Source organism: Lutzomyia longipalpis, chromosome 2 (assembly GCF_024334085.1).
Source record: "Lutzomyia longipalpis isolate SR_M1_2022 chromosome 2, ASM2433408v1".
NCBI lineage: Eukaryota > Metazoa > Arthropoda > Insecta > Diptera > Psychodidae > Lutzomyia > Lutzomyia longipalpis.
In genome coordinates, this window is record NC_074708.1 from 5732353 (window position 1) to 5756338 (window position 23986).

The 23986-nt window shown below is 33.3% G+C and overlaps 2 protein-coding genes across 6 annotated transcripts; one reads left to right on the top strand and one right to left on the bottom strand.

Annotated features, from left to right (window-relative positions):
* Positions 1 to 1566: 1566 nt before the first annotated feature.
* On the top strand, positions 1567 to 17359 carry LOC129788814 (monocarboxylate transporter 5). Of its 3 annotated transcripts, XM_055825154.1 has the most exons (8): positions 1630 to 1737; positions 7946 to 8090; positions 8173 to 8755; positions 8846 to 8886; positions 12963 to 13082; positions 13350 to 14519; positions 14583 to 14783; positions 16383 to 17359. In XM_055825154.1, the coding sequence occupies exons 3-8, from the start codon at positions 8661 to 8663 to the stop codon at positions 16535 to 16537; spliced, it is 1782 nt and encodes a 593-aa protein (XP_055681129.1). In that variant the 5' UTR covers positions 1630 to 1737; positions 7946 to 8090; positions 8173 to 8660; the 3' UTR covers positions 16538 to 17359. The 3 variants fall into 3 exon arrangements, with proteins under 3 accessions (XP_055681132.1, XP_055681129.1, XP_055681128.1); XM_055825157.1 differs by having other exon boundaries at positions 1567 to 1737; positions 7946 to 8755; XM_055825153.1 differs by lacking the exon at positions 1630 to 1737 and adding an exon at positions 4933 to 5115 and having other exon boundaries at positions 7946 to 8755.
* LOC129788815 (SET domain-containing protein SmydA-8) lies at positions 16986 to 23326 on the bottom strand. Of its 3 annotated transcripts, XM_055825160.1 has the most exons (7): positions 22734 to 23308; positions 21652 to 21841; positions 21326 to 21552; positions 19936 to 20251; positions 19331 to 19494; positions 18487 to 18534; positions 17553 to 17662 (listed from the first exon to the last, which is right to left on the bottom strand). In XM_055825160.1, exons 1-6 carry the CDS (start codon positions 23181 to 23183, stop codon positions 18490 to 18492), a joined length of 1392 nt encoding a protein of 463 aa, XP_055681135.1. In that variant the 5' UTR covers positions 23184 to 23308; the 3' UTR covers positions 17553 to 17662; positions 18487 to 18489. The 3 variants fall into 3 exon arrangements, with proteins under 3 accessions (XP_055681133.1, XP_055681134.1, XP_055681135.1); XM_055825158.1 differs by lacking the exon at positions 18487 to 18534 and having other exon boundaries at positions 16986 to 17662; positions 22734 to 23326; XM_055825159.1 differs by lacking the exon at positions 18487 to 18534 and having other exon boundaries at positions 16986 to 17662; positions 21664 to 21841; positions 22734 to 23321.
* Between the last annotated feature and the right edge of the window lie 660 nt (positions 23327 to 23986).

Sequence of the window (23986 nt, forward strand, 5' to 3'; positions counted from 1 at the left end):
TCCAAGCGGTACACGATAAATTGGATTTTTTTTAGTAGGAGTAACTAGGGTAAAAAAAATGGTGAATCGGGAAAAAATTAAACTTAATACTTATCTCAAAAAGTAGTGGCTAAATCTGTCTAATTTTGTCAGTATAGTTACACTTCATACCCCTGTCTAAGCCTAGAAAGTTTCATAATAATTTGATCCAATATTTTGGCTTTTATTTGAAAAACAAATTTTTCGGACCTCATTCTGACCTCTCAACTACAAATTAAGTTTTGGCGAAATTCTCTATAATTTGTTTGATTTACTTTTTGAATTTTTTCTAACGTTTTTTATGATTTTCGTGTGAAAATATTTTTTTCCGGGATGATAAAGCGACGTCACGTGATAAAAGAATTGCACGAATTACAAAATAAATCGCGTTTTTATCAAAAATAAGCGTGTCAAAAACGTCAAAAAATATTTCTTGTGTGCACATTTCGAACCGGATGTCGCTTTTTTTGTTCCTTTTATCTACAGTGGGACCCCAGTACAACGACCACTTGGTTATACTACTCTCGCGCATTGAAAATAATGAGTGCGAAGAGTACATCCGAGTGGTCGTTGTACTGGGGTCCCACTGTAATTAGATAATTAATAGTGAAAAAAGCGTTTTCCGCCCAAGAGATACAAAAAAAACAATAAAAGAGAGCTTAGTGGGTCTCAAAAAAGTGTTCCAAAGAACACTTTTGATTCATTTTTTTCCAAAGGAATTTATGCGGCTGATCCTCTATCGCAGAACAATTTTGACCCATTTCAACTTGTAGGGAATCTTAAAAAAAAATGAAAAATCGCGAAAGAAACTCCCCAATATCCACTGGGATCACATAGAAAAGTGCAGTGAAAGTACAGTCCGGAAATATATAACCTCAATTTTGGAACAACATTGAAATGAATAGGAGGGACTCGATTGTGTTCAACCAGCGTGGCATCGGGACCTCTTGGATTTCTTTATAACCTTCCTGTAGAGACACATGTTCACTCTTCAACTGTCTTTATTATAATGAATAGCATGTGGCGCCTATAGCGCCACCTATCTACATTACATCACACTTCCCAACCTTTCCTGCCTACACGGATGAAGTTTTGAATGATTATTGCTTCATTTCTGGCTTTCCGGGCTTCCCGGCGTTGAGTTTTCTTCTTCATTTACCCGAAACTTGCATGCAACATATGCGTTAATGTTTCTTTTAGATTTTAGACTTTCAAAATGGATTGAAGCTTTGACGCATATGCTTCATGGGCTTTAAATGGAATTGCGGGAAAATTGGGACGTAAGCTTTTCAGTAAGTTTTCCCAGCTAGTAAATTAAAATAGTTTAGCTTTTAATTGTTGTTTTTTGTGCCTTTTCTGCTAAATTATTTCTTCTACCTGTTAAATATTTCTTCAGCACGCTTGCGCGCTTATTTTTAAAATTATTCAATCAGAGAGAATAAAGTCATCCCTCTTTTGCGCCCTACATCATATATCTGCGTCTCTCCATCGCCCGTCTCGCATTGGGGGTGAAATTCTTTTGGGGGTGGTTACAATGTACGTTAATGTATATGTATGTATTTTTTGACAAGTTCATCAAGTGCAGAAAATACGAGGAGTTCAGTTTAGTGCATCGTGGCCCCCATAAGGGGAGCACGCGGTTTTTTCTGCAGAATTTTTGTTTCTCATTTTGTCTTCTTTGTATTCCATCCACCTACGCTCATCGCATCGCTTTTATAGGTAAATTTTCAGCTCCATTTGAAAAGTTTTCCTTTTAGATCAATTGATAAAGATTTTTTTCCTTTTGTGTAACTCTCCCCATTTTCCCGGGGAAAATGTTTGTGTGGAAAATTCAGTGGAAGAAAATTAATTTCAAAGAATTTTTAGATAAATCTGAGACAAATCAAAAAAATCAATTTTGTGCTTTTGAAGCTTTTAAATGTATGTAGTTGAAGCTTTCTGGAAAGGTGGATTATTTATGTACGATTTTATGGGATTCGAAGGGATACAACAACCCCGGTGATATCGATTTAACCGGAAAATTTTGCCAGTCTCGTGGAAAAGTTAATCGAGCAAGTGTCGAGCTTTAGCCACCCAGCTCTCTATCGATCGACCGTGACCCACTTTAGTGGCTGCATTGATGCCACACGGAGAATTAGACTTTACTTCTTTCTTTATTTAATTAATTTTTATTTATTAAAGTTCTTACAAATTGAAGTGAATTAGAAGCAAAAATTGATTTAATTGATATTTCTCAACACCCACCTCCCACTATTTTATCGGTTAAAGAAAATAATTGATGCAGAACGATGTCGCATGCTTCAGTGCAAAGTAAAATGTAAATAAGCATAATCACGCATCGCTAAATGTTTCCTCGTTGAGCTTGTAGATGATAAAGCTCCCAAAGCTCAGCGCGATAATATTTATTATAAAATACACAGAATTATATTTTTCATACCTTTTGGGATTTTCCAGGAAAAATTCGCATAATGTCGCCCACATCATGTCCTGTGAAAAGTTTTTGTTCATGTTTCTGCAAATGAACCTTTCCTCCCACACTTAATATGAATAATAAGCATGTTTTTTTCTTTATTCAAAAAAGAAATCTGTGATTGTGAATTTTATTTAAAATATTTAAGAGGTCCAACATTAAATTATTTATTAATTCTCATTTCCCTTTTCATTGGGAATTCCGTTAAAATATTTTTTTTTAATTTCATTGCTGGGAAAATCCACTGTATGATAAAATTATTTTTCTTCACTTTTATCAAAGAAATTGCTGAATGAAAGGAATTTATTTAAAAATTTTCTATATTATTTGCATGGACAAATAAGTTCACAAATTATTTGCAAATATTTTAATTTTCTTTGCAAAGAGATCGGGTCATAGGTTCGCTACAATATTGATTTAATTTTATCTTTAACATTTTGTTTGAAGAAATACAAAATAGACAAAATATCTGCATGGGAAATAACTACAAAAGATTTTAGAAAGACATCTGGGCACAATTTTCTTCCTAATAAAATACTTAAAAAAAAAATAAAAACAATTTAATAAATCAAATAGCAGCGCATAAGGAAACTCACTTTGCTGTGAAATACCGATTCCCATAACGCCACGCAGCATTAACACTTGGATTATTTCTTCTTTAACGCCATTCTCACAGATTTTCCACTCCGATTACCAATAAATCTTCAATCATGTTCATGTCGCTACACGAGGAGTATAGTTTTTTGGTTTTAGGGGTGGGTTAAATGTGAAATGATGTGTCTCCATCAAAACACCAAAGTCGTTTATTTGACTCCAAAAATGTGTGAAAATCCACTAACACCGAGGATTTGATGAAGAACAAGAGATAATTTTCCACTCTTTATGTGCATGATTACAAGTAATTAGGGGAGTAGGGGGCTATTTTAAATTAATTTAAAATTAAATAATTTCTATCGTCAGCTTTGACTTTCAATTTTTTAACGACAATTGCAAAAAGTGTGATGATTTTTTTAATTGAACTGCATTCAAACGTAAAAAAACGGAGAATACAGCATATTTATGCTTTCCAGCAACATTTCGGGCAATTTATTGCCATCATCAGGATCTATTGTACAAAAATTGTAACTTAAGCAAATTTTTAAATAATTTTGAAAGAATAAGAAAATTTTCTTTTTTCATCAAACAGAAATACTCTCAAAATAATTTTTTGAATTTTAAAAAAAAATTTAGGAATTCTTTACATTAAAAATTCCATATTATTGCTTTATTCTCTATCAAAAAAATCCTCAAACTTATTTTTAAAAATCCAAATCAATTTCATTAGCTTTTGATTGATATATGAAACATCAAAAGCATCAGTGTGGTTCTACTTTATGCCCCAAAGACCATTAAAATCATTCTGATATCGAAAATGTTGTATTTGACACACTAAGAGATCATTTCTTTTATCTTATCTTCCACCAATTCTTTCAATATGCTGCTCTGTTATCCTTCGCATTGACCACATTGCATTTCAATTGACACCACGACACCGCGAGCACATTTTATTGGAATTATTTTGACCGCATTTATCGATGTTTACAGAAACAATTAAGAAAGACAAAAATATGTGTGTGATGCAATAATTTGTCGGTCATTTATATATAGCAGTTTTATGTTAAATGATCTTAAAGTGTTTGAGTTGCATCACTTTTCTTATTTTTTTTCCAACATTGCAACATATAAAGATGCAATTGACTTCGTTAAATGTTCAGTCGCGTGCCTCAGAATATAAAATTTATATTGTGAAGAAAAATCAAAATTAAATTGTGACTGCATTAAAATGTATATAGTGAGAGGTCAAAGCTTGTGAGCTGTGAGAGAGAAAGACGTACAACTTAAATATAAAGAGAACGAGAGATAAATTCACGGTATTTCAATGTGAATGACTTTTTTTTCTTGAACATGCAATGTGTGATAAAATTCTCTAACCTAATTATATCACAAAAATATTTTCTAGAGAATAAATATTGATTTTCTCATTCATGTATGATATTTTTGCCTAATAGAAAAATGTAGTAAAACCAATAAATTTTACATTTTTTTCTTTCAACACAGAAAAATCCGCCTAGAGGTATTTTGCATTGTAAATTAAGTAGCAATTTTTGCATGGTTTTACATATGTATACATCGTTCCAATATTGTGTCTCCCAATTTTAACATTTCATTCTCACTCTCCCATTCTATCTTTATATTCCTTTTCGTTTTTCCTGCCTTTTGCCTCTTTTTATTATGATTTTTCCTACCATGTGAATATTTTTAACACGCACAATACTTCGCTGTTCTGGCCGCTTTTTCGGACGATTCCGAAATCGCGTTCTTCTCTCTGTGTGTGGAGCCACTTTGTTATTTATTTTCTCGTATTTTCCCTCCCAAAAAGAAATCTAAGAAAAGTCCACCAGTTTCTCGTGAGCAACGGCAACACAAACTCCTCATCCCTTTCTTATACTTATACCGTCAAGTTGGAGGAAAAGTGTAGAGCAAATGGAATTAAATTCTTCCGTCAATTGTGCTAATTTCGCAACATTGGCCATTCTCTTGAAGCCATCAGTGGGTTTTCTCACTTTTCTTCATGTGGAAAATTCGAGGTGAATTCAATGTGTGTATTTGTAATTTTCTGCTCATTAAAAACTCCTACGTGTGCTAACTGATTGATGGTGAAAATTAAATCTTATCAATTCTGCTATTAAATTCTTCTTAAAATTCCAATATGTGAAAGATAAAGTATGGAAAATTTTTCATCTAACTTTATCATGAGAAAATTCAATATTTGACTACTGGATGCATGTAAAGAACGTTTCTTTGTTGGAAAACTTTTTAAATTTTACTAAATTACAGTTAAATAATATTTTAAAAAAAGATGTAAAGTAATTTAAAAGATCGTTAATTGTTTGAAAGAAATTTTGATAATTTCTGAGCTTTCTGAGCATGATAAAATGATAAGATTTCAATCTTAATTCTTTGAGGACAAAGCAATTTTACAAAGAATGACTTACACACAGACCCTTTAACACAAAACAATTATTTGAATTTCAACAAACATCAGATAAACGCAGAGTAAATTAAAATAACTCACTATCTCCTTCAGATAAAGCTGAAACTTTAATCTTATTTTTGAGTACAAAATTAGTGAAATTTCATGAAAAATTCCTTTAGATTCCCTTCCAAAAAATTCATCAATCAACGCAAATTTTATTCTTGTGTTTTATTATTAAAAGAAATCCCGCCGAAAGAGTTAATGCTTCCGTAAAAATAAACATTCATACACCGAAAAAAGAAGAAGTTTACTATACAAATTTTTATGCAAATCATCAGCTGTGAAACATGAGGAAACTTTTATAAGCGCGCGAATGTGTGGTGAAAAGTCATCTGTTGTTGCTGATACTATAATTATCATGTGGAGGAGAATTAACTTTCCTTTGTTTTTGCAATGGAAAATAATTTTAAATGTGCCAAAGAATGATATATAAATTAATCAGCAAACATTGCCATATATAATCAGACGATAAAATAAGAAACCAAAGCACTGTAGTGACTCACAAAGTGCTGGCTTTATTTGTATTGAAAATACCACACAGTGTATGAGAATCGAGAGAGCGTCAAGAAAGAACGTTTGAAAAGCAATTTCTCAAGTAAATTTATTGAATAATTAATCTAAAATAAAAAAAATAAATCAACTATTAAAAATCCTTCGTAAATTCACGAGATTGTTCTTTAAACTAGATTAAACTAACTTAATCTGTATTTTCCTAAGAGAACATGTTGTTCACATAATAATTTATTACCTACTGATACACATTTTTGCGGTCAATAAAATTATTCTAATAACACTAAAAGCTCCTAAAAAAAACCCAGAGAACAATGTTCTATTGTCTTAATTATAAAGAGGTCATGGAAAGCTTTCTCGTCGTCGTTTTTCCTTCATTTGCATACACCACAAATTAATGTAGAATGTGCGTGAAAAGTTTGGGCCTGGTGGGCTTTTTAATTTGTCAATGACTTTGTCACTTTTATAACTCATAAACTTGCAAAATGTACACATACAGATATTAAAAATTTAATTGATACTAAATTCATAAACATAAAGAAAATACTTGCTTGTATATAGACTTTTTTGCAGGCAATTTACCGAAAGAAAAAAGAAGAAATAGAAAGAATTTATTAAGTCAGATTCAGTGAGAACTGAAAGTCAAAAGGAAGTGGAAAAGATTATGTAGATTAGGACTAACATTAAAGAAACTTTTAATTTATTTTCTAGAAACTTTAGAACTTTCATTTATCTGAAACACGTGTGTAATGAAAATTCAGCAATACCATTTCGTATAAAAATTAGAACATTTTCCTACCTTATTTTCCACTAAAAGAAAATACAGTAAAAATATAACGACTGATTGGAAATTTGCATAGTTTTTCTACACGCAAGCTCATTATTCTATCACTTTGTTGTAATTGTGAATACTTGCGACACTCCAATAAATAATTACCTGTAAAATACCTAAATATTCTAGAATTTTCATATCAGTAAACCAGAACGGAATTTCCCAGCATAATGTTAACGCTACCCAGGCTAGCCTGCACAAGAAAATAAACGTTTTTAGCAGCGATATATTTTAATTCACAAATTCCTGAATTTATTTCTAAAACATAGGGTAGACTGGGGCCAAAAATTTCTCTTTGGCCTAATTTTTCTTTACAGAATTTCCATAATTTTCCTGGTCAAAAGGATTTTCTTAAGCCTCTCAGACTATCCTTTTCAAAATCTCATTGAAAACAATGTTATATTGTTAACTTTTCCCGCTTTTCCTAAACCCATTTATTGTTTAATTAGCCCCACAAAATTTTTATCTGAAATTTATGAAAAACATTAAATAATAAAAGACAAATAAATATCAAACAATAAAATTTGGCTGTCTTAAAAACAATATAGATAAAGACGTTTATAACACCCGGCGTCTCCACTGTAAAAGCACAACAAATATAGGTAACAAAAGATGTGGCACCGCCGATGACTTTGCACTTTGCTTATGCGAAAAATTCTTGAGAAAATTTCCACCGGGACGCAGAAAAATAAGAAAGACTCTGTTTCATGGTGCAGTTTTGTTTAAAGTTGAGATCAAAAAGTCATTATCACCCATGATGTTTGTATGGGGGGCGATAAAAAGAATAACCCTATCTATGCTATATATAAACCAATATATGTACATATGTGTGGCGGGAAATAAAGATAACATTTAACAAATTGTTTACATACAATGTGGGTAAAAATTACCAATATATATAGTATTTTTAGCTGTATTAGTAGGGAACAAATACATATTTAATTTATATATTCTGCTGCTGCTTACTCGAACTAAAAGAGCCCCAGACAGACTTCACTTTCAGTGCCGATACTAAACTCAAATCATTTTCTCTTTGTAGGTGAATGAAGTTGAACGGACGGACATCGCGGTGCTGCAGTTCGCAAAAAAAGCTTTTGTGTATCAATGTCGAAACGTACGGCAACGGCATAGATTCCGCACGCGTTTTCAGTGCCAATAGAGTGCATAAAAATAATATATATTGTGTTAGTGTTTGACTAAATATAAACGTGACCCTGCGTGGATTTTCTCAGATTATTTATTTTATTTATTTTTTATTGCTGAAAGGAATTCGTGTGAGAGACGCCGAGATTCTCAACAGCTGATTAGGGAGTGATCATAAGATATTTTTTATCACAGCACCATCTCACGCGCATTCTCATTTAATTTGCCAGGCTCAAATGAAGGAATATTGAGAGAGAAAAAAAAGTGTGATTGAGAAAAACAAATCGCGTGTTTGAATGATTTTTTTTTCGTCAAGTTCACATATTTTATATAGATAAAGTCTTGCGCGCCTTTTCTTATCGTATCACGCACTCGTAAAATTGCTCAAAAGCGGAAAAAAATGTGTACACGGGGTTAGATAAAAAATATACAATATTTTAATTATTCGTGATATTTTGTGGCTAAAAGATCACGCGCAAAACTTGATGTCATCTCAATTAATACGAAGAAATCTACAAGAGTTTGGTGGATCCGTGTGGTGTTGCAAAATAACACAGAGCACGTGCTGATTGTTTCGCTGAAAGCAACATTGTCTTTGGATTGAAAGAAAAATGACCCACGGACCAACAGCTCCACGGAAGAAGACCGTTGGTGATGGTACAGAAGAAGATGTACAGCTACCAGCACCACCAGATGGTGGATGGGGGTGAGTTTCACACACAAAAATGCCTCCCAAAAGGCTTTTCTTTGCGAAAGAATTAATCTCACACTGCAACAATGACAAAAATCTTTGTAGATGGATGGTGGCCTTTGCCTCATTTGCCATTCACATTGTCAGTAAGTATGCTCCTTTTTTTTAAGCAAATTATCTGAATCATTCGTGGAATATATCTCATATCACTTTTCTTTCCCAATTAAAGAAAATTTCTACATTACACGCATCATTTTCACATTTAGAGAATTCAGAATAAATTTTATTTTACTTCTAATTGCTTTACTTTTTTGAATAAAATCCTTAAAGCTTAGGTAATAATTTATTTAATTATCTCTCTAACTGAAATATTGTAAATTCTATGGAAAATCCAATAATTCTAATTTAATAAACATTTTAAGACTCAAAATTGTAGATATCCTGAAAGCTCTCATTTGTAATGGTACACTGAAAAAAAAAGCTGCAAAGCTTTTGTTTTTAAATTAAAAGCTTTGAAACACTTTTTGAATTTCAACAGCATTACAATTGATAATTTCCATGAAAAACTCCTACATTTGTAATTTTAAATGTGGAAAAGCTCACAATAATATTGGGCCTGATTCAGCGACCAAGAAACCCTTGAAATTCGCTTGAAATCTTGAAATTTCAGTACAAAATTCAAAGATTTCAAGGGTTTCTTGGTCGCTGAATAAGGCCCATTATTTGGTATTTCACAAAACCACAAAACAGAAAAGCTCAACTTTTTAATTGAAAAGGATGTCATGCACAATACAAGGGCGAAGTACCTAATTGAAGGAAACGCAGAAAACAATTTTAACCCACCCAGTCTTGTAGGGAATCAAAAAAGGATAAAGAATCGCCAAAAATATTCACCATTTTCCACTGGGGTCACAACGAAAAAAGGCAATAAAGTTTTGTAAAAATTCAAAAAAATTGGCCGCCATTCGCCATTTTGTTCATTTCAATGCATGAAGCATATGTTTCAATGCTTCGTCAATATGAGCTTGTCGATGACAGTTTGACATTTCATTTATTTTTTTTTTGGGAGAAAATAAAAAAAATTGCGTATTTTTTAGTTTAATTATCGTGGTAAATGTGTTTTACGTGTTGTTCAAGAGTGATTTTTATATCTGAATACCTGAAGGATGAATTCCCTCACAGCTTGTGACCGTCTCAGCGAGCACATCATTGGTCGTGGAAAAGGTCTTGGGAAAGGTGGTGCCAAAAAACATCGTAAGGTTTTGCGTGACATCATCCAGGGAATCACAAAACCAGCAATCCATCGTCTTGTCCGTGGTGGTGGTGTGAAACGCAAAGGATTTCAGCGCAGAGGATCTTTCAATTCGTGAAAAAGTCATCTTCAAGACGATCCACGACCATTGTTTTTGGATTGCTTTGTTTTGTAATGAGAGATGTGCTCGCTGAGGCGGTCACAAACTGTTCGGGAATTAATCCTTCAGGTATTCAGACATAAAAATCACTTTCGAACAACACGTAAAACACATTTACCACGATAATTAAACTAAAAAATACGCAATTTTTTTATTTTTTCCCAAAAAAAAAATGAATGAAATGTCAAACTGTCATCGACAAGCTCATATTGACGAAGCATTGAAACATATGCTTCATGCATTGAAATGAACAAAATGGCGAATGGCGGCCAATTTTTTTGAATTTTTACAAAACTTTATTGCCTTTTTTCGTTGTGACCCCAGTGGAAAATGGTGAATATTTTTGGCGATTCTTTATCCTTTTTTGATTCCCTATAAGACTGGGTGGGTTAAAATTGTTTTCTGCGTTTCCTTCAATTAGGTACTTCGCCCTTGTATTGTGCATGACATCGAGAAAACACGAAGAGGAAAACATTTTTTTTGGATTTTTAAAAAGCCATAAGAGTGCTGAAAATTAGCTTTTACGTTAGAAAGTGGCTTAAACATAGATCTTCAATTGCTAAATTTTTTTTGAATAATGCTTCTACCTTCTTTAGCTATCTGTGGGGGTGAATTCTAAAAGCTCCGCATTTTATAGATTAGGCCGACTCTTTACTGAAAAAATTTAAACGATTTACCCTAACAAATTATTTAAAAAAAAAATAAGAATTTTAATTTTATTTCTAAAAGTAAAAGTCAATCATAACGCGTCCAGTTATTAAAGTTGGTATACCACAACGCGGATGGGTCAGTCTATGCGTTGTAATTTAATTTTTAAGTAGTATTAGTAGGCAAAGTTGATTTTTTTTATGAAATTCATCAATTCGAAAGACAAAAATGGTTATATCTCAAGTTCTATTGCACATACAGAAATTTCTTGACTAGTTTTGGAAAGGTATTGAAATAAGCTATAATCTGACATATATTTCGATACATTTCAAGGTCACCTCCAGAACACAAAATTGCGGATTTTTGTTCTACCAAAACAGTTTTTTGGACTTTTTGTCCTCAAGGAATGGTTTTAGAGGTTTCTGATGTTCCAGAAAGTGGTAGAGAATTGCAAAACCTTTAATTTGATACCAAATTGAGCAAAATCGGACAATCCGTTCAAGAGATATAACTCTTAGAACTTTTAAAATTCAAGAATTTTTCAAATGGCTATATCTTCTAAACGGTGACATAGAATTTCTTCATTTTTGGACTGATGAAAGATATTGAGTCAGGCTACAACATATCAAAATTTAAAGGAAAACGATAACAGATGTTGGGAGATATAGCCCCTTAAAGTTAGGCAATTTTTGTTTTTGTTTTTAGCGCCTCTTGCGGCCATTTTTGGAACTTGGAATGTTCTAGACAGTTGTAGGGCTTCTCAATACCTTTCATTTGATACCAAGATGGTCAAAATCGGTCAAGCCGTTCTCGAGTTATATCGAAAAAACACTTTTTGCTTTAGGCCGCCATATTTGCTAAATCGCTTGACCGATTTTCAAGTATGATTTGTTGATGAAAACATCTCACTGAGCTCTACAACATACTAAAATTTCAGATCTCTAGCTTTAAGGGAACTGATCGACGGTATTTCAAAATGGCGGACGGCGGCCATCTTGGATTTTGAAAATGCGAAAAAATGAAATTTTACACCCACATTTCTATAGAAAACTTCAAACCGGAAGTCTCTATCGGTTACCACTCTTGAGTTATAAGGCAAAATGTGGAGTCCGGGCCGGCAGGCCGGCCGGATCAAAAATTTTCCACCACCATTTTCGTAATGTGGGATGTCTAAAACGTGCTCATACCAAGTTTGAGCCCGATCTGAGGGGGTCGGTTTTTCCAACGATTACAATACTTGGTATGCCACGATTGTGGTATACCAACTAATTAATTATCAGTCATATGAGCTACATTATATATTCTCAAATATTCATAAAAAATTGCCATTGAGATAATAATTTTAATTAAATATATCAGGCAGGTATAGTATAGGTAATTACACTTTAAAGTCCTGAAGCAATCAATTCACAACACCTTCACACGTTGAAGACGTTAAACTGAGAAATGCAATAAGCACTTTTAGTGTCTCAAATTCCAATATGATTGCTTTACTACAAACACAAAATATGTATTCTTTTGTTCTTTTTCTTGACATTGATATTAATGTGACAAAGCTTGCATGAGTTTCATATTTTGCCCATTTTGCCTTTCAAATAAAGAGTTATTTTTATAAAAATCTTTCAATAAATTTGAGAAAAATATTCCATAGTTTGGTTGAAAATTAGTTGATTCGTTTCTTGAATTTTCAAATATTCAAAGTTCTGTCTATTAAATAAATAAAAGAATTTATGAAAATTCTGAATTTTCCGTGGGTATAGGTACCTTTAAACCAATATTATTCCCAAAGTTGTTTCTGACTGAAGGTGGATTGATGGGGGATTGATGTGTGATTAATAAGCACGTTGATGTACATCGCAGTACATCGTATTGTTGAGTAATTCTCTGTGATATCTCCTGTGCTATAAAGCAATACATCGTCCACACATTGTTGAAGAGCCCACGTTTTGCCCTTGTGATAAGAATTTCGTAAAAGACCGCCTTGCAACTGAAGGAACCAGATGATGCACATGACTACATTTTTTTAAAAAATAATTTAAATCAATTCATTTGAAAAGCACGATTACCTTTGAAAATGCATTTTTTCCATAACATTTTATACTCTAATAAATTTTCATCTCTAATTAAAATTTTTAAATGAATGAAATTAATTTTATTTGTAGCTGATGGTATGACCTACTCCTTTGGTATGTTCTACGTGGAATTCCTGGCGTATTTTGGGGAGGATAAGAGCTACACGGCGTGGATTGTGTCTATATTGGTCGGTGTTACCCTGTGCTCAGGTGAGATCAATAAATTGATAATCCACGATAAATTCTTCAAATGCTTTGAGGTTGAAATATTTTTGATCAATGAGCATGGAATTGGCATAAATAAATTTTTAAAGACAGTTTAATCAATAGTTTTTCCATGTAAATCTGGAGTAATAAAATACGAAATTATCCTATTGAGGATAAATAGTTCTTATCCTTGAAGCATATTGCTCTAAATTTAATAAAATTCAAAGAGTTATAAAATAATTTTTAACGTCTAATTAATGTGAATTCCAGGTCCAATATCATCAGCTTTCGTCAATCGATATGGATGCCGTGCTGTGACAATCGCGGGATCCTTATTAGCAGGAATCTGCTTAGTTATCAGTGTATTCGCACAGAATGTCCTAACGCTCATTGTAACCGTTGGCTTTGGCACAGGCTTTGGGTTTGGCCTCATCTACCTTCCGGCCATTGTGAGTGTGACGATGTACTTTGAAAAGTATCGATCCCTAGCCACGGGGATTGCTGTATGTGGATCTGGGCTGGGTACCTTCATCTTTGCTCCCCTGACGGAGCACCTAATTAAGAACTACGGCTGGCGCGGGGCAATGCTAATTATTGCTGGAATTGTGCTCAATTGCATGATTTTCGGTGCAATGTTTCGTCCTTTGGAGGCACCGAAGAAGAAGAAAAAACGAAGAAGCACCGATGATGAAATGTCCCTCAAGGTACTCGGATCAAGCAGTAATAATGCATCAGGTAACAATAGACTGAGACTCGTATCAGATAGTCGACTACTCGTTGCTGAGGAGCAGGAATCATCAATTCAGCGATCAGCTAGCATTGCTCAGGATATGACACAGGATTCACCGCCTAGTAGAAGAGATCCCAATGGGAATATTGAGAATGGCATAAGGCAGACCTCAAGTCAGCCACTTCTTACGTCTTCCGCACTACTACGGGCAAGTACTCGCTCGGCGGGAAGTGGAACAATGTACAGAGCTGATATCCTGTATCAGGGATCCCTGCTGAATATCCCACAATATCGTTCACGTGGCGAACTTGCCATCACCGAATCCGATCGCTATGGCTCACTGAGGCGTGATGGCACTCCGGCTCATAAGGAGATCTCCGAGGAATTTATTGTGTGCGGATGCGTACCATGCTCCAAAGAAACCAAAGATACATTCCGAGAAATGCTAAATTTCTCCATAATGCACGATGCTGTCTTCATCCTCTTTGCCGTATCGAATTTCTGCACTAGCATTGGGTTCTACGTCCCGTATGTCTTCTTAGCAGCACAAGGTGAAGAACAGGGTCTATCCACGGAGGAAACAAGCTACTTGCTGGCAACTATTGGAATAGCCAATACAATTGGACGAATCATTTTGGGATATCTATCCGATAAACCATGGGTCAATCGACTGGGAGTGTACAACACGTGTCTTACTATTTGCGGAATCGGTGAGAATTTTCTTTTAACTTTTACGTGAATTGTTAAAATATTTTAAATATCTTTTTTTTCAGCAACGGCCTTATCAATCTTTTGCCTAGACTTCACCTCGTTGATGATTTATTCAGTAGTTTTCGGATTTACAATTGGTGCTTACGTGGGATTAACTTCAGTAATCCTAGTTGACTTACTAGGCCTGGATAAATTGACCAATGCATTTGGCCTTCTGCTCCTCTTCCAGGGCATTGCATCACTCGTAGGACCACCCCTTGCTGGTGAGTTTATCACTTCTCTTGAACTTTGTATTAAAACGAAAAAAAAATCACAAAAAAATGATAATGAAACTGGGTGAGAAAATATCTCAATTTACTACACAATATTACCGCGATGTACGACGTTTTTTTTTCCTCGAGCCTGATGTATTTATGGAAGTCGGTAGACATAGTTAAATTGATGATAAGACCTGCGGGGACTACTGTGAGTGGGTCTTATCGGTGAGGTTGTATCAAATATACAACATTCTGATCATTCAGTTGTCCATATTGCAGTTGTTGAGTGGATTTCTCATGATTTTATCAATATATATTCATCAGCTGAATTAAAGATTGATGGTTTACAAGACTATAAGCATTGAGTACCTCCACAATACAATTTAATCTCCAACAGGTACATATTGTTATCACTTTTTGCCGTTGATGGGATCAAATTTTCTATCGTATTTTGCAATCTTCTCTGTCAATTTTATTACTCCAAAGATGTCAGGGATTTTAGGAGTATTGATGAAAATTAATTTTCCTCAAGTAACCTTCCTTTTGACTGAAAGAATCCATTGTTATTTAAAAAAAAGATTTTTAAAGAAACTACAGGGTGGCCATGAAATTAGGGCATGATTTTGACCGCGAATAACTTTTGATTGGATTGAGATATCTGAAAACTTCTGCCGCCAAAAGATGCGTAAACTCAAAAAGTTTTATTTGCTTTTTATTTCAAGTCGATATCTTAAAAAATGTAGCCACTAGAGCAAAAAACGTGAAAAGAAGCGTTTCCTCCATGACAAATATACTGCTTTTCATGTCAAATTAACGCTTAATTGCCCCCATGATGGCAATATCTGCTATTACTCAAAAATATTCTTAAAATGTTTGAATATTTGGTCGCATAAAGTCTGGAAAGGCTTCTTTTATTCAATCAGATATTATTGAATTTGACAATAAGATACAATGGGGGCGTGGCTTTATGTAAATTTAGGCAAATTAATTCCTAATTAATGGGCATTATTCAACGACCAAGATACCCTTGAAATTCGCTTGAAATTTCAGTACAAAATTTAAACATTTCAAGGTTTTTTTGGTCGTTGAATAAGGCCCAATATCAGTAAAATTGGGAAACATTATTTCGTTCTTCTTGGATATTTTTTAACAATCTGAAAGAATTGTCCTGAAGATCTTAAATTATCTAGAGGTCAAAAGGAGAAAATGTCTCCGTCCGGTGAGCGTCAGAAAAAAGGGGTTTTTCAGCAAGAAAATCTCAACATAAGCCTCAAAGCTTTCGATGCGCTCTGCATCATCTTCAATGAGCTGGGGGAGTTTTTATTATAGAGAGAAAAATACAAAATTAAGATTATTCCTCCCTTTTTTTCTTTCCTTGCTTTTCCGGTCGTCGCCAGGGGTAGAAAATTTCATCCAAAAAGAAATTATTCCTCCCATTTAATTAATTAAATTATCTAATTTTTGACTGTCCAGAAACTTTTCAATGGTAGTGTAAATGAGAAATGTTCTCTAAAATTTAACTTTAAGCACATGAAAATATTCCTCTTCTGTACATGACACCATTTACTTGTATCCTATAACTCAACACGATAATTCTATTTCTAGGATGGCTCTATGATGAGACAAAAACATACACTCCTGCATTTCTCATGGCGGGAATTACAATTGCCGTCAGCGGAGTTGTTCTATTTGGCATTCCACCACTTCAGCGATACCTCAAAAGGAGACGTTCATCGTGCTTTGATAGTGCATCGCTGTGAGGGGGAAGACTCACCATTAACCACCCGATTTGCAAAGAAATCCTTGCCAATTTGTACTGCTATCAGTTAACATTTGGGTCTTCCTCAAATTAGTTTAATAACATTAATAGAGAGAAAAGTTAAGAAAAAAAAATTAATTGAACACAGGGAGAGAATGGGAACAATCTTATGTTCTATTCTTATAAGATTTCGATCACACTGTGAGGCACATTCTCTGGCACAAAACCACCAACTTTCCTTCTATGCGCAAAGTGACTTCTCTGGCAAAAGAAATAATGCTCAAATAACATCGCTCTATGTGAAGAAAATAAATCATCATCAAAGACACCTTCCTCAAGGGAAATTAGAGATTTTCTTCTTATAAATTCTTCAACAGAGGGTGTAAAAGAACGTGATAAGAACAAAATCAAGAACATTGAGAGACTTCAACAACAAAAATTCAACAATAAATGATCACAAGTCAATTTATTCTTGATAATAATTTTTTTCTGTGCAGAAATATGACCAGGTGTGAAAATACATATCTCTTCAAACAATACATTATAATAGAGAGAAGTCTTTTTGTATAATAAATTAGCAAATTTTATCTCACAAAATCTTAACCACAACTTAGCATAAACTATATAGCAAATTACCATAGACTATATACATTTTAACAATCAACTCTATCGAAAGTTTTGTACTATTTCACGTCCGCCGCAAAAAACTTGACATGTTGTTGTACATTTTACTACTTGAATGTAAAGAAAAATGTATATATAAGAACTATATAAATAGATAATAATGTAAAATGTCTTAATAAATTTACGGAGTAATCTACAAGAGCTTTTTCGCAGTGCTTTGGATCGCTTTGGATGCATTCTTCAGGCTAAAGTAGAAGAATTTAAGGTTTGCAGGTAAAGAATGATGCAAAGTGCAACATAAGAGGAAGTCTACGTAGGTAGTACAGGTAAGAGTATGGGGAGACTTAAGGAATTTTCAATGATGATTCTCAAGTTCTTGGATTCCATCTATTTGCTGCATGAGCTGCCGAAGTTGCGGTGGTGCTCCAACACTCCATTTGAGCATTGACCAACTTCTATCGAGGAGTTTACGATTTAAAATCCGATTGCTTACTTCCTGTTCCTATTTAGAAAAATATGTATGTACATAGTAAAAGACAATTTGCAGAAAAACCTAAATAATTTTCCAAGACTAACTAAAACGGTCAAAAACTTCTATCTTGGATTATTTAAAAAGTAATTATTAATAAAGCGAAGATAATTAAAAATTAAGCTAAAAAGCTTAAGCTTAAAAGATAATTTAAAAAAAATTATATTATTTAAACCAGAATCATTTACTTTATTAAAATTTATTAATTTAGAATTAATTTTAAATTAAATAAGTTATATTTAAAGGGTCTTATTGATTACATTTTCAGAAGCAAATATTAATCATAAAATTGTTGCATAACTTTGATGTGCAATACAGAGAAAGATCTCAACATCCAACATGTTTTGTTTTGACATTCTTTCAAATCAAAACATATTTTATCACATCTCATTCGCCTCTCGCATTTATATCTAAACAAACACGCATAAAATCATCATATATACATTTGCACAAGACCTGATAAATGAAACAACACAATACATAATATTTAAATGAATTGATTTTATTGGTTTTACTTTATCACATCACTACACATTCGTTACAATGGAAATTGAATTACTTTTTAGTATTTAAGAGAAAGAGACAAAGCACTAGAAAATAGTCATATTAAGCCTTTAGAAATTTCATTGAATAGTATTAAGAAAAGAATTGAACATTATTTTCATGCTCATCCAACACTCGGTCAGTGTAATGATGTACATGTAACAGAATTTCGTTATCAAATTTCTCATTTTCTTTCTGATTTAATACACAAATAAATAAATTCTGTGCTTTATTTTTAGATTCTTTAGACCTACCGTTTAATTTGGCAAACAGACAACCCCCTTGCACCGAGAGAAAGAAATCTTTTTTGAAGAAAATTTTAAGAAATAATTAAGTTATCAATATTATGTTTTAGAGAAATATGTTTCAGATAAAAAAATTTAACAATTTAACAATAAAAGAAACGATTCTTTCCGTTTAAGAACACTGTTAACACGTTTACTGCCAGAGATAAATATTTTTATTAGCCTCAAGGCCCTGAAGATTAATTCTAGGCAAGAATATTGAAATAAAAAACGAACTAAAAGAACTGCTAAATTTTTAATTCACATATCCTGATTTATATCAGGATTCCTGATTAACACCTTTATTCAGTTTCTCACCTAAAGTCTTCCCTAGTCTGATAGGGATCAAGTTTCCTTTTTAATTTATTCTAAATTAAATACGTTTAAAGATTTTTCCTTTATTTTGTGGCCTTTTACAGATCTCTTCCTGTCCTTGGTTGATAAAGGATCCGTATGAAGGCAAGAGTTACAAATTTTGATTCACAATTAAAGAAAAGTCTTTAAACGTATCTTAACTCGTATGATTGAGGTTTAAATAACCGTTGATTAATTTGTCTCAATTGGAAACTTGTAAAATCTTTGTCTCTCTTCCTAAAATGCTAAATTTTACACTAAAAGTTGCAAAATTCGAGATGAAATCAAATAAATAATAAAATATACAGTGCAAGAGACAAGGTGTTTTGAATAAATTGCAAATTAAGGATGTGATGTAAATTGTGGACAGAGTAATTGCATTGAGATTAATAAATCGTTGGCAAGATTTTATTTGTAATTTGAGAGCACAAACAAGAAGGAAAAGAATATAAAATCACACCTCATCCTCCTTTGGTTGCAATTTTGCTAATTGATCCCGACACTTGTAAAGCTCAAAGTAGATTAGAGCTTTTATTGTACATTCACCAGCACCCATTTGCTCAAGTAATTCCATCAGCTCCAGGCAAAACTTCTCCTTAGCCTGCAAATCCTCCAACGTGTAATCTATTTTGGGGAAGAAAAGAAGGAATTAAATCCTTTATAAAAGATTCATTTTAAAGGATTCTTTTTTTCTAATTTCTAATGAAGAATTTAAGATTTTTGTCTAAAATAAAAAGTCTAGAATAAAAAAGACAAAATAGATTTTTTTTTCATTAGAATCAAGGCCCTTTCCATAAAATTAACACCCCAAAAAAATAAAGAAATAAATGGAAGCTCTCACGCTATTTTCTCAAGTAAAATGCTGTAAAAATTTCATATAGAAAACAACCCTTTGTGGCCAATTAGAATGAAAATTAATGCCCTTTGCATGCTAATAAACTCCTCAAAATTGCATGAGTGAACAAAACTTTGTAGGATGTATGCTGCAAAAGCATAAGAACAGGGTCACATAGGGTTGCTAAAAGGACATTTTGGGAGGGAGAGAGGAAGGGGAATTGTTTTCACCATATTTTTCATTATTCCCCACATTCCAGATGATAAAGAGCTTCAATTCAACAATAAATTGATTCGATCCTGGCATGATGTTGTTGATGCAAGTCTTGAGGAAGTCAAACACAAGCTTTGGGTCTCCCTTGCGGAGTTTTGTGATAATTTGTGCTGAAAGAACATCCTGCACACGAGCTATCTTCTTGTTATTCAGCTGAGTACTGCACTTATCGCATGACCATGCAGAACCCAAATGTAGGGGATTCACTGGCAACATACGACCCTTGCATGACTCCTTGGGGCAGCAGAGAGCTGATAAATATGTTCCACACTCCTGGGGAGGGGAAAAACATTAATTTTGCATGATATTAAGAATTTATTAGAGGATTAATGCACAAAATAATGAATCAGCGTAGAAAGAGCCGCAAGAATTCTCCGTGAGAAATTGAAACATTTTGCGCATATCGCTCTCTGTGATGCTGAAAAATGTATTGAAGCATATTAATGTTTATGTAAAATTATTATATTATGTAGGTACATTTATAATGAAGTGAGAGTTTTAATAGTTTAATGTAAAAGAAAATTGAACTAAATTTTAAAAGAGTGTCATCTCTGCTCCTAAAATTAATACATAATATAAAAACAAATAAATTACATTACATTATGTACATATATTTCATGCTTTGTTTTATGCATAAGTTTGTTCCACATTTATGTGTTTTGACCGTTTTGACTAATTAATTAAATGCAGATATTTTTTCTCAAGTTCGAATTGATTTAAATTTAATTTTATAACTTCATAAATAAAATTAAAAATAATATTTTTTTTATATTTTATTGATAAAGAGTGTGCCTTAAAATAATATTTAATAGACAAAATAGGAAGAAAAAAATACGTAATTTCTATAATTATTAATATTTATGAATTAAATAGAATTTCTACGTCATTGCTTTTGGCAAGAGGTGCATTGCCAAAAAATATTTTTATTAGCAATTTTTATTAAATAAAATCTTTTATTATTACAGCTAATTTCTATTAAACATCACTCCTTATTAAGTTTTCGTCTCAATTTCTATAATTAATAAGTATTTTAATTTAATTTTCATCATGCATTGCATTAACAGCCTATAATAATGATCTTCTTATTGCATTAAACAACAAGGACTGACGCCTAATAGGAAGAATCGCTAAATGGGTGCCAAGAAAATTCTCTCTCTTCACAATGAATAAAAGCCATCGGAAGGCGCATGCATTATGTACAGAAAGGTGCGTGAATAAAAAGCTTTTGTGCTATAAGTCGTGAATGGGGATGAAAATAGCCGGTATAATAAATGGCAGAGATGACATTCTGTGAACGTGTTGTGGCAGATATTTCATGTGATGAGACACAGAGCATTGTCTTTTTACTGTGGGATCTGTGCATCGTGCACAGTTGCACATGAAGTCCTTTGTTGCCGTCAAATGGACACGTCGTGCGTAGGTGCCCCAGAAGATTTGAATGTAGGACGTGAAGATTTCTTCGCCACGTGGAATGACTTTGGTGGCCTGGACGCGCATAACGTGTTTTGCATCGAAGCAGTACCTCACATTGGGCACACATTGATGATTCATCATGCAGGCCAAGGGGTAGAGTCCTGGCGCCATCGAAAGGGCATTTTTTGTAGTTGCAATGAAAGACAGAAGGAGAGATATAAAACAATGAGAAGGAATATATTCTCAGGGTACCATGTCACCTCTTCCCGAACCTCGAAGGCTCTTCCGATCCTCATATTCCGACACCAGTTTCGTCTCAAAGGCATTGGTATTGAGCACTGCTGATGTCTTGTACAATTGCTTGAGAATTTCTGGATTGTTGTGGGGAAAATTGCTGAATTCTGCAACAGCTCGATTGATATCAACTTCCGATTGATTGCAATGGTTGGCCTATTAATTAATTAATTAATTTTAAAAATGCTTGTTAAATTGACTTCCTGAAACTTTATTTTTAATTAAAATTTAATCAGAAAGAAAAGAAGGAGCCAGAATATGCTAAAAATCATGTTTTTTTAACACAGATTTGTCCCTTCATTTTGCACTGTTTAAGAGCATAAAAAAGTACAATTAAAAGTACTCATAATTCTAACAAATTCGTTTTAAGAAATAATTTTAGAACTTCTTCTACACGCAATGTCAAGAAAATCATTTAAAAATTAAATTAAACTCTTTAATTAAATTGGCTAAAATAATTTTTCATTCATTTGTGGTTTAAACTAATTTTTCATTTTTAATTTACTCCTAATATTTTTTATTCATTTTCAGCAGAATTAAAGTAATTTTAATTTTACCGTCCATACCGTTAAACAGGGTAAATGTGAGAAATATTTTTTGTGAAAGGTGTTATTTAGAAATTCAAACATTGTTTTCCTAAATTATAAGCTGGAAGCCCTGGAAGCTTAAGTAATAAGCTTTAAATGATTTATTTAATTTTTCATTTAGTCAGTTCCCAAAGTAGCCCTATTTGACGGTATTTCTGGTAATTCTTTAATTCATTTGAATAAAAATATTTTTTAACGTTTCATTACATGAATAAATACTTTAATAGCTCTTACTTTTTAAAGAAAAATCAGTTTTATTTCATTTAAGATTAATTTTTCAAGAAAATATTTAGATCAACAATTTAATTATTGACTCAATATCTTTCTCTGTACTTTCTGCATTTAAAACATTTAAAATTAGAATAATTTATTTACAATTTCATAAGAAAAAATTATTTTTTTTACGCAAAAAGAAATAAATTTTCTTCACAAAGATCTCAAAAAAAAGTGAAAATACTAACCTGGAGCATATTGAGAAGAGCCAATGCTTCAGGAGGCAACAGGAGACTCCTTATTGGGGTAAGAGCCCTGAGGATGCTGTTGGACACAGTTTCGGGCTTGAGGGGCTTCCACGATGCCACGAGATTGCATTCAGCGACGTGATTCTCGCTACTTGCACATGTGGAATTTGTGTTGCATATGGGTAGACCACAGCCCCTTGGGCACACCTCACACCGTGACACGTGTGCATGGCACACGACACATGTTGCATCTTCGTCGCGACCAGCACGCGGACCCACCACGATTGGGTGATCCTCAAAGATGACCTCATCCGTGCGGATGTCCCGCACGGCAAAGAGGCCACGACCGCCCAAGGGGGACACACCGAGTGCCCAGGGGTAGTCATCGGTGTGGAGTGCACCCAAGTGGTGCACAAGGGCCAATCTCAGGGCATCACAATCACTGTCCATTGCAATCGCGGCGAGAAGAAATCTGCTGCACCCAGTCCGTGTGGGTCGCGCGCGCGAAAATTGATTTAGAGAGCAAAGAAGTTTTGTGAAAAATGGGCGAGTGCGAGATTTACGACGGACCTGGGTGAGGGAACGACCAAAACTGATGTGAGGAAAATTTCCTTCGCTATTGCGAGCGCCAAGAAAAAAAACCTTCAGCGTCATCATCGTACAATTTTGCATAATTTTCTAACACACATTCTCTCTCACTCAACATACATTTCTAAATACAAACATTCGTTATATGCGAACACCTCACGTAATTCGTGCCTTTAGCATTTTATTATTTTTGCATCCTTAATTCTTGCAAATTATGCATTTAGAACATTTAGTTTAATAATCCATACTAAATCTCTCAAGGAATAAATACTACTTATTTTGGCATAAATATGCTAAATAAACATAATGCTGTTGAACATATTATTTTTATTTAGTATATGATTACAAGATTAAGAGCAAGAAACGTTGGCAAAGTGCCCAAAACAGCCGCATTATACAGATTGCGATGCGTTGAATATGTTGATCCAGAGAAGATCAGGTGAAAATTGAGATTTTAGTTTCCATTCAATTAAATCTTTTTTTTTTTAATAAAAATCATCTTGAAATTCCCTTTTTTAAAGACCAAAAAAATTTTTTTTTAATAATCTTGCAATTAAAATGGTTAAAATGCAAAATTTTCAATTAAAAAAAATTGATAATTTTCCCACCAGAATCGCAGTTAAAATCATAAATTTTCATTTCCAAATTTTCTATGAAGCGGAAAA